Consider the following 10,373-nt stretch of genomic DNA (forward strand, 5'->3'; position numbering starts at 1 on the left):
AGGGAGTGCTGGACCTATGAAGCTGGAAAGGCGAGAAGAATATCCCGCCCTATGCCCTCCAGAGGGAGGGAGGCCCTGCTGACACCAGATTTCCACCCCTCCATCCCCCACCCCCAACCCCACCACTACTAATTTCAGACTTCTGGCCTCCTGTGAGACAATAAATTTCTCTTGTTTTGGGTTTATGGTAATTTGTTTATGGTGATTGTTACAGCAGCCATGTGAAAGGAGTACACCAGGTCTTCCAAAATTATACTCAATCTCAATCAAAACTTATTTTCTTGACAGCATCCTTTAATTCTTTGTGTTACAGAGGACCAAAATTGAGTTAGATCAATTCACCCTAAGGAGAGTCCCTAATGCTCTAAGAGGCGATGAAATTTTTAAAGGAGGGGATTTCAAATTCTTCAAATTCTTTTTTTTTTCCTCTCTCTCTCATTCAACTTTTGTTTTAATGGGTCTCAAAATTCTGTGACAGATTTTTGGTGAAGTTGTTTCCATTACAAACTACTGATTTTAAAAACTGATAACTTAAAACTGCCACACACACACAAAAACACAAATGGCCCACAAAACATTCTCCTTGCCTTCTGAAGTTTTTACGATGCCTCGTTATCATCAACCAGTCTTTTACTCTTCAACTTAAATGGCCAACTGACACAAACGTCTCTGAGACCGTTCTCCCACCACTGAGTAAGACTTGGGTGGTGGGTATTGGAAAGAATATTCATTTAGTCTTCTGAACTTTCTGGGCAGACTTGGTGACCAGGCCATCTCCAGCTGCCTTCTTGTCCACTGCTTTGATGACACCCGCAGCAACGGTCTGTCTCATGTCCTGAACAGCAAAACTGCCCAGAGGAGGATAGTCAGAGAAGCTCTCAACACACAGAGACTTGCCACGAACAGTATCAACGATGGCAGCATCACCAGAGTTCAAGAACTTGGGACCATCTTCCAGCTTTTTTCCAGAACGACGATCTATCTTCTCGTTTGGCTCAGCAAACGTGCAAGCAACGTGAGCTGTGTGAAAGTCCAGCACAGGTACATCTCCAGCACTGCTCTGGCCTGGAAGATGCTGGATAATCACCTGAGTGATGAAGCCAGCTGCCTCCACGGATGGGTCATGTTTTGCTGTCACCAGCCACACTACCACAATGAACATCTTTGACAGATACCTTCTTGGCACTGAAGACATCGTCTTCTTGACACTGTCCCAGGAAGACCTCACTCAAAGCTTCATGGTGCATTTCAACAGAATTGACTTCAGTTGTAACACTGACTGGAGCAAAGGTGACCAGTATCCTAGGTTTCAGAACACCAGTCTCCACTCGGCCCATAGGGACAGTACCAATACCACCAATTTTATAGACGTCCTGGAGAGGCAGAAGCAAGGGCTTGTCAGTTAGACAAGATGGTGGCAGAAGGCAATCCACAGCTTCCAGCAGTGTGGTTCCACTGGCATTCCCATCTTTACGGGTGACTTTCAATCCCTTGAACCAAGGCATGTTAGCACTTGGCTCCAGCATGTTGTTATCATTCCAACCAGATGTTGGCACAAAAGTTACTGTGTTGGGGTTGTAGCCAGTATTCTTAATGTAGGTGCTGACTTCCTTAACGATCTCCTTGCATATTGTATACTGTCCAGCTGTAGGACAACTCAGTGGAACCCATTTTGTGAACACCAGCAATTAGTTCTTTCACACCCATTCTTGGAGATGCCTGCTTCAGATTCACCAACACCAGCAGCAATAACCAGGACAGCACAGGCAGCCTGAGATGCGCCTGCAATCATGCTTTTGATAAAGTCTCTGTGTCCTGGAGCATCAATGATGGTCACATAGCACTTGTTGGTCTCGAATATCTACAGGGAGGTATCAATGATACCGTGTTTACGTTTGGCTTTCAGTTTTTCTAAGACCCAGGCACACTTGGAAGGAGGCCTTTCCCATCTCAGCAGCCTCCTCCTCAAATTTTTCAGTAGTTCTTTTGTCAATCCCACCACGTTTGTAGATCAGATGACCAGTAGTGGTAGACTTGCCGGAATCTACGTGTCCAGTGATGATGATGTTGATTTGAGTCTTTTCCTTTCCCATTTTGGTTTAGGTTGAGCACCATTTTTCATAACATCTGTGTTCTGGCTGCAAACCCATTGCGAAAAAGCTAAAATTCCTCAAATTCAGGTCTCATTGGTAAGACTAATGTAAAGAAATAGAGTGGATGGAAACCTTAAGCAGTGGGGTACAAACTGGAAGGTGGGAGGACAACAAACAGGAAGATTACAAATGAAGGTCTCCCCCAGAAGGGCTGTCCCCTTAGTAGGGTCCTTCTTTTGATCCGTGAGAACTTACAGAGTCTTCAAACACCCTACATTCTTTCTCAGTGGCTTGGATGTCACCGCATCCAATGCCTGGCACACAGTGAATGCTAGATCTGATGGTGAATGAATGGAGAGGACAGGGTGGAAGTACTACATAGACAGGAAGCAAACAAGTACTTGCACATAGGAGACATCACTCAAGGGAAGTAGTGCAAATGCCCTACAAAATATCTGGACAAGCAGAGCTACAAAGCCCCCATTGTTCCTGGGAAGCCTTTCAGGCTAGCAATTAAGGCATACCACCTAGGATAGCCTGGAAGTCCCCTCTTCCTTTGCTCTCCTGCTGCCGCCCGCTTGCGGTAGCCGTTCCTACCTGGGATTGGGCCATCATGCCGCCATCGGTTGTTAAATACCAAATGGTGCCTCCGCCTTCAGCCAGAGCAGTGCTCCTGGAACTCGGAAGTACACTGGAGTCCACAGAGGGCCTTGTTCCCATGCAGATTTGGATTCAGTTTGGTCAGGGGTGGAGCCGGAGGATCTGTGTTCCTAATGAGCTCCCAGGTGGCTGGTCTGAGACATACAGTTGAAGTAGCAAGGGATTAACGCACTTTGTTTTTCCTTAAAGCCAACCCAACTTCTGAAGGCATGAGATTCCAGTAGCAGGTGTGACGTGTCGAGATTTCCATAAGGGTTGAAAGAAGCAGAAAAGCCTTTGGATAAAGGGTGGTGCTAAGTAGCAAGTGTGGTTACGGAGCTGCTGGCCCGGTCAGCAAAGACTGACAGGTACAGTATCGAAAAACAGAAAGCAGAGAACAGACTGCTTCAGAAACGAGAACAAAGGAGATACGGACAAAGCCCTGGGAAATCTATGATGAGCACAGGTTTCCCAAGTCTCTGGACTCCTTCTAGCACCTTCTGTGTGTGTCCTCATGGTTGGAGCGGCTGCAGTTACACTGGCCCTCCCCATCTTCTTCAGGTTGCATGGACAGGCACTGACCCCCCCCCCCACTTACTTCCTGTTGATCCCATCACTGAGCTGAGAATACTACTGGTGATCAGAGCAGGGTGAGGAAGCGGAGATGCTGAGTAAGGAAAAGTCCAGAGAAGTTGCCAGCCTAAGAGGGTACCTGACATATGCCTCCTGGAATAGGCATAGGTAGTGACCATTGTGTTGAGGCTACTGGACTGGGGCCATCAGTAGAATATTTCCTCCTTTCTTAGAGTGCCAGCTCATGGGCCATGTCCTTTTCTGCTGGGTATTCCCAACTTCTGGTTCCCATCAGGATTCACAACATGCTGCCATCACAGCACTTGTGAGAAGGAGGAGCACGTAAAGGGGAACCAAGGACGCAGCTGATGCCTCCAACAACAGTCACGCCAGCCAACGGCAGGCAGCCGGATGTCCTACAGAATGCTTACCAGCATTAAGTCACAGCGCCCTTGACGAGACTCTCCTGCACAGTAACAGAGAGGAAGCCCAAGCAGCTGGCCCTGGAGGTCACACAGCAAATCCACAAGCAGGGGAACACTTTGAGCCAGCAGCTTAGTGTGCACCGCCGGGCAGCCTCAGGTCTTCCCCTCACCCTCTCAGACACTCCCGCAGTAAAATGGTGTGCTGGATTGGATGGTCTTTCAGTTTCTTCTCAGAGGAAGCATCCTGCCATCCCACATCCTGTGACGCAACTACTGACTTCAGAAAGAGAGCCTAGGAATTCGATTCCCTTCATCCCTCCTCTTGCTGGTCCAGAGAAGTGGAGTAGGGTCCGCCAGAGCCCTGTTTTCTCCACTCTCTGGCAAAGACTCACATTTTCTCACTTGATTAAATCCCCAGTCCCATTAATGAAACTAGAAAAACCTGCTCTCTGTATTAGAGGTGAGTGTTGGAGGGAGAGCTCTGAAACCACCCAGGACACTTTGTCTTAGAGCAATTTGGCTAAAATGACCAAATAGTCACTACATTTTTCTTGTTCTATTCACTTCCTCTTCCCCTTCCCAAATCCATAAACCCTCAGTTTCTAGAATTGGGAAGAAACCCCTAAGAGTCCTTCTTTGCAGTGTTTGGAACCTACAGGTCAACTCTATAAGGGGAAAAAAAAGCAATGCTCACAACCCTAACATACATATTCTGCTTGTGACAGCAGTGCTCTCCACAAAAGTCTTCAGATGTTAGGAGTCTAAGTGTGGACTAATATTTGGTTAGCATTGTCTAATTTCTAAGTAGTCTTCCTAGGTTTGCTTTGAGGCTAATGTTTGCCTCATTTGAAATGATTCTGATGTTAAGAAACTTCTGTGCTTAGAGCCATTTTTCAGTCTCCCGCACGCAGAGAGGACCCTGCTGGCCAGCAAGCACAGGTGAAGCCACCTGAGAAACGGGTATCCAACTACCCCCCCCAACGTTTGTCCAGTTTGGGTCAATTTAACAAATCTCATGAGAAAATACTGTGGCCTTTTCAGGAGAGGGAAGCTCTCTTCGAGATGAGGAAAAAAACAGAATATGAAATGAATGAAAATATCACACACAGGTGCAGAACCCACGAAACACCACCACCAGAGAGCCACTGCAGGACAAACTTCTGGACAAAACAACACTGAATTGGGCACCTCAGTCTTATTTTAGGTGCCTTGCTTATATTTCCTTATTTCATTTCAGGGGCCACCTCGTGGCCTAGTAAATACACTTGTGGTTTCCATTTCACAGAGGAGGACACAGCTTGGTTCTGGGTGGGAACAGGTCAAGGTCAGGGAACACTTTATCAACTTTATCAATCCTGCCAGAGGAGGATTCAAGGGAAGATGGCCATGAGGGTCCTAGCCAGGAACTTTGTGGCAGTGTGATTGGAGCTTTCAGGCTGGGACAGAATACAGTCCTTGCCTCCCCTGAACTGGGTGAGGCCAGGCATACCCTCTCTCCCAGAAAGGGCTGCTGCCGCTGTACAACGCATTGAGCAAGCACGTGCCTGCACCCGACCTCCACCCACCTTCACTTGGACCCCCTGCCAAGCCACACTCGGGTACTTACAGCCTGGGCAGGCCGCAGAGCCCAGCTCCTAGAGCAAACATGAGAAACTAAACAGTTTGCACAGAATGAAATTTGGCCCGTGGAAGGTGCCTGCAGCTGGTGGTTAACACCAGCAGTAAGAGGATCAACGCCTAGTCCGCTGGCTTAAAAGGGGGGTGGGGTGGGGTGAGAAGTGTGCGCGCTCCCTTTTACCCATTCACGTTAGTTAATTTGGATGATAAGGGTTTGTGTTTAATCCCTTTGTGTGCGAGTGAATGTACTGAAATCGACAACCCCTGAGAGGGCACCCGCGGCTGGCAGAGCGACCTGCGGGAGGGTGCAGGTCGTGTCCAATCTGGCATGATGTAAAAAAGAAACGTCCCACCGAGACTGAAAGCAAGACTGAGAGGGACACCTTAGGGGTGCGTCGTGCCGACCAAGCCCCACACCTCCCAGGCCACATCGGGTGGGCTGCCCTCTTCCCCAAGGCACAACACCCAAACTGCCTCTGCGCCCTAGGAGTCCCCTAGGTCCCACCAGCCAGCAGGGCCCCCTCCCTAGCCACTTCTACTGAGGACTAACCACTCGCAAAGGGAGAGCCCAGGCCCTGCCAAGGCCTAGCAGAGTAGAGAGAATTTAAGTGAGGTGGGGGGCAGAAAAGGAGGGAAAGCTATCTAAGGCAAGGTCTCAGTTGTTCTCAGATGGAAGAGATCAGAAAAAGGTGACAGCTCGGTGGCTCTAGAGCAGGTAGTAAAACCAAAATCATTTTTATAGTTTCCATGTGCAAGAAAGCTCACACCCCACCTATATCCCGCAAGCCTGGAGCCCCCAGGGTGCGGGTCCGAGGCCCCAAACGCGAGCGAGCCCTGCGGGTGGGGGAGGAGGCCCCCCGGCCGCGGGCCAGGCTGCCCGCAGGGGCGCAGGAGGCGGAGAGAGTTCCCAGCCGCCGCCGCCCCCCTCCTTCCCCTCCGGCCCGTCCTGCAAATTTCTTCCCCGGTTTCTGTTCGTGCCTTCCCTCCCTCCTCCTCCCTCGATATATTCGCTCTCTAAAACCATAAAAAAGAGATCAACTTCCCTAACTTCACGGAGCCCTTTTCAGTGACAAATATTGATGCCCAAAGTGTCTGCGCTCTCCCGCCCCCAAACGTTAAGAAAAGGCGCCCGCGAAAGGGGGACATAAAAAGTTAACAATGCTGTGAAAATATGTTTGCAGAAAATAGACAATCGTTGGATTAAACGTATTCAAGTATGAAATAATGCCTTTTTGTGTCAAAACTTGGGCGATGGGCGGGTACAAAAGTTCCCTGTGGCAGCTACTTGCTCCCTTTGTGAGCCGTGCGCTTTGGCGTCTCCACTTGGGCGCATTACTCAGAGCACTCTAAGCGCGATTGTTTCTCCCTTTCTAATGACATTTACCGGATCAAAACATGCTGTTAATTCGATCAGAAGGCTTCACCCTCCCTGACAAAGCCACAATAATTTCTCCTGAAGTTTGTTAAATTGACCAAAATTAGGCAAATGAATAGGGGTCTGTAGGCGCCCCCTCTCGCAGGTGACGTCGTATAATGCTCGCCTGGGCCAGCTGCATTCCCCCTTTTCTTCTCGGCCCACTCTTCTCCATGTTGCCCCCCCCATCCTCCCAGCCCCCCCTCACTCTCACACACACATACACACACACACACATACACACACGCCTGCCTGTCTCTCCTCCCCCACCCTCTGGCATTATTAAAATTTAGCCCAATGAAACTATTCATACTTTTCAATGGACATTTTCGTATAGGATAATAGGCTACAAATTGAGCCTCTTCCCCCCGCGAAGAGAGAGCCCGAGGGGGGAGAGAAGAAAGCAAGCGACGTGGTCAGGGAGTAGGGGGGAGAGTCGCGTGCCAAAGACCCGCGGGAGGGGCGAGGCGAGGCGGGAGCCTCGTGTGCCAGCCGCAGCCCCACACCTGCCGGGATGTCCGGACAAATAAAGCGGTGTAAACAAAAAGGGGGGAGATGGACGTGTCACCAAGTCGTGTGAGAAAAGCCTGGGAACAAACGGGGCGCCTCCGTCTCCAAGAGCTCTCCCTTGAACCCGGCGGAACAGCCTATTAAAGGCTTACTTAATTACTTTAATGACTCTGGACAGGCTTTAAAACGCACTCGGCGCTGGGACTGCGGGCTTGCTGGGATTTGTAAACAGGCAATCGTGTGAGACTCAGCGGTGGGACTAAAGGAGGCGACACTGTTTTGTGAGGGTCCTCGCCCCCCGGTGCCCGCGGCCGCTGCGCCCCGGCGCTCTGCGCCTGCGACTGCTGCAGGCGCTCGCTCGCCCGCCGGCCCCAGTTTACCGCCTCCTTTTCCCGCCTGGGCTGTTGCCATGCAAATGTTATTCCCCCGCCGATCACGTGTCCTTTGAAGGGCCACGTGGATTAACAAAGCTGATCTGCCCCCAGCTCGCCCCCCTCGGCTGCTAATTTTTTTTTTTTTTAACTTCTTTAAAACTGATCTTGAATGCATACATCCCCCAAACGCAGCTCCCCTAATCCTATGGAATAATTCAACTCGTGAATGCACTTGGAGCCCTAGATCACCGCTTTATAAGGCAGTCCCTCGGAGTTGGGAGGCTGCAGTCTACCTGGGACACTCGAGGAAGCACACGAGGCGGAAAGTGGACGGGTGACTCGCGCCACCGCCTCTCCCGAGGGCGCGTACTGACCAGGATGTCAGACAAGCTCAAGGAACGCAAAGTGAGTCGGTTGAACCCAGACGGCCCTTGCGCCCTGGTGGTGGGGGCGTCTGACTCCCCGAGCTGCCACCTGGCTGGACAGACGGCAGGGATGCGGCACACGGGACTCTCGTGCGGAGGAACCTTGAGTGGTTTGAGTAGGGAATCAGGTTAGAGAGAGGAAACTCCTTAACTGAGGAGGAGCCCATGCCGAGGCTGGTGGCCACCTCCTCAGTGCCCTGGCGCTCAGCTTGACGGCGTGGCCTGGCCGGGTAGGGCAGCTGGAAGAGGAGCGCACCAGCCTGCGCGTGGGAGGGCAGAGCTCATTTAACCCTTACGTGGAGGGGCAGGGACCCCTGGGGGGGGGCTGGGCAGCTTTGCGGGCTGGGAAGACGGTTGACACGCAGCTACGGCCATGCCTTGACGACTCCCTAGGCAACACTATCCTAAACGTACAAATCTCTGTTCGCAGAGAACCCCCGTTTCCCACAAAGTGATAGAAAAGCGGAGGAGGGACCGGATTAACCGCTGCTTGAACGAGCTGGGCAAGACTGTGCCCATGGCCCTGGCAAAGCAGGTAATGTCAGAGGCCGAGTTTGCAGAGCCAGGCGCTGGGGATCCTCCGCTGCCACTCTCGGCAGGGATGCAGCGGGTCTGGAGACTCTGGGGGCCCGAGCGCCGGGTGAGCCCCAAGAGACGCTCTGCGCAGATCCACTGCGGCGCCCTGCTCACTGCTCCAGATAAAACCGCGCACCCAGCCTGCTGGGGTCGGCTTGAGCCTGCGGGGTAGCTGCGAGGAGCCCTTCCTCCTTTTGCAGAGTTCCGGGAAGCTGGAGAAGGCGGAGATCCTCGAGATGACCGTTCAGTACCTGAGAGCCCTGCACTCGGCTGATTTTCCTCGGGGAAGGGAAAAAGGTGGGCGCGGGTTGGGCAAAGGGAACCTGGGCAGGGAGAGTTTGCCGCATAGAGACATGGGGGTGGCAGTGGGGGTGAAGGACTGCAGGAGAGGTCTCCACTCTGGATGCCGCCAAGGGTGGAGGGCGAGGTTCTACGTAAGCAAGGGGGGCGGGGGTTTCTGGGGATGCTGGTTCCGTCGCCTCCTCTCAGGTGGGAAGGGTGGGGTCTGGCTCTTAAGGAGAAGGAGGTCGTTTGCTTGTGCTTCTCTGGCCTCCAGACTGGGGTAGGAGAGGACAGGCATCAAATGGGAACTCTGGCCAAAAAAAACCGTGATGGGAGGGAGGTGCCTGGCACACATGTCGGGCTCCCGGTGGGGAAGGGGCTGCTCATGGTTTGTTTTTGTTTTTCCTTTCTGCGGGTTTACTCGCCCCTCCAGCAGAACTGCTAACGGAGTTCGCCAACTACTTCCACTACGGCTACCACGAGTGCATGAAGAACCTGGTGCATTACCTCACCACCGTGGAGCGGATGGAGACCAAGGACACCAAGTACGCGCGCATCCTCGCCTTCTTGCAGTCCAAAGCCCGCTTGGGCGCCGAGCCCGCCTTCCAGCCGCTAGGTTCGCTCCCGGAGCCGGATTTCTCCTATCAGCTACACCCAGCAGGGCCCGAACTCGCGGGCCACAGCCCCGGGGAGGCTTCCGTTTTCCCGCAGGGTGCTGCCCCCGGGCCCTTCCCTTGGCCTCACAGCACAGCCCGCAGCCCGGCACTGCCCTACCTGCCCAGCGCGCCCGTGCCGCTCCCGAGCCCTGCGCAACAGCACAGCCCCTTCCTAGCGCCAGTGCAGGGGCTGGACCGGCACTACCTCAACCTGATCGGCCACGCCCACCCCAACGCCCTCAACCTTCACCCCTCCCAGCACCCCCCAGTGCTCTGACGCTGCCTCGCCGGCCAGATTTCCCCAAGCTTCGGGCGCTGCTTAGGAGAAATACTGTTTATTGTACAGGTGTAAATATTGTGCCAACAAAAAACTGGGTGGGGGAAAGCCAAGAGCAAATTAGTCTCCTGGAGGATCTCCCCCCTGCCAATAAACAATTTCTGATAAAGACCCAAGAGATGGATTTCTTTGTTACCGTCTGTTCCTCCACAACCGCGCTTGCAGGTGTCGAGGGCGCGAGTCTGATAGGGCCAAGGTGATGATCTTCAGGACGTGGGGGTAGGGGGCGCCGCGGGGTCTGAGGAGGAGGGAGGAAAGCCTAAATAGAGCCTCGCTTCAGGGCGGGAAGTCATGGCTCCCTCAGGGCTCCAGACCCGCACGCGACAGGTGCGCACCTTGGGCATTTGCCTCGGAGCAGGACGCGCGCGAAGAAATAGGCCCACGACTCTCGGAAAATGCAAACCGAGGACCCGCCCCGAACTGGCTTTAGCGGACTTAAGGCCAGCTCCGAC

General features: G+C 52.8%; 1 protein-coding gene and 1 pseudogene across 1 annotated transcript; one reads left to right on the forward strand and one right to left on the reverse strand.

Annotated features, from left to right (window-relative positions):
* Positions 1-433: 433 nt before the first annotated feature.
* Positions 434-1,839, reverse strand: LOC116874955 (annotated as a pseudogene).
* Positions 1,840-7,958: 6,119 nt separating this feature from the next.
* Positions 7,959-9,974, forward strand: HELT (helt bHLH transcription factor). The gene is made up of 4 exons (XM_032869999.1): positions 7,959-8,050; positions 8,501-8,605; positions 8,847-8,943; positions 9,365-9,974. The coding sequence occupies exons 1-4, from the start codon at positions 8,024-8,026 to the stop codon at positions 9,859-9,861; spliced, it is 726 nt and encodes a 241-aa protein (XP_032725890.1). The 5' UTR covers positions 7,959-8,023; the 3' UTR covers positions 9,862-9,974.
* The last annotated feature ends 399 nt before the right edge of the window (positions 9,975-10,373 follow it).

Source organism: Lontra canadensis, unplaced genomic scaffold (genome assembly GCF_010015895.1).
Source record: "Lontra canadensis isolate GAN:19392208 unplaced genomic scaffold, GSC_riverotter_1.0 scaffold39, whole genome shotgun sequence".
NCBI classification, from domain to species: domain Eukaryota; kingdom Metazoa; phylum Chordata; class Mammalia; order Carnivora; family Mustelidae; genus Lontra; species Lontra canadensis.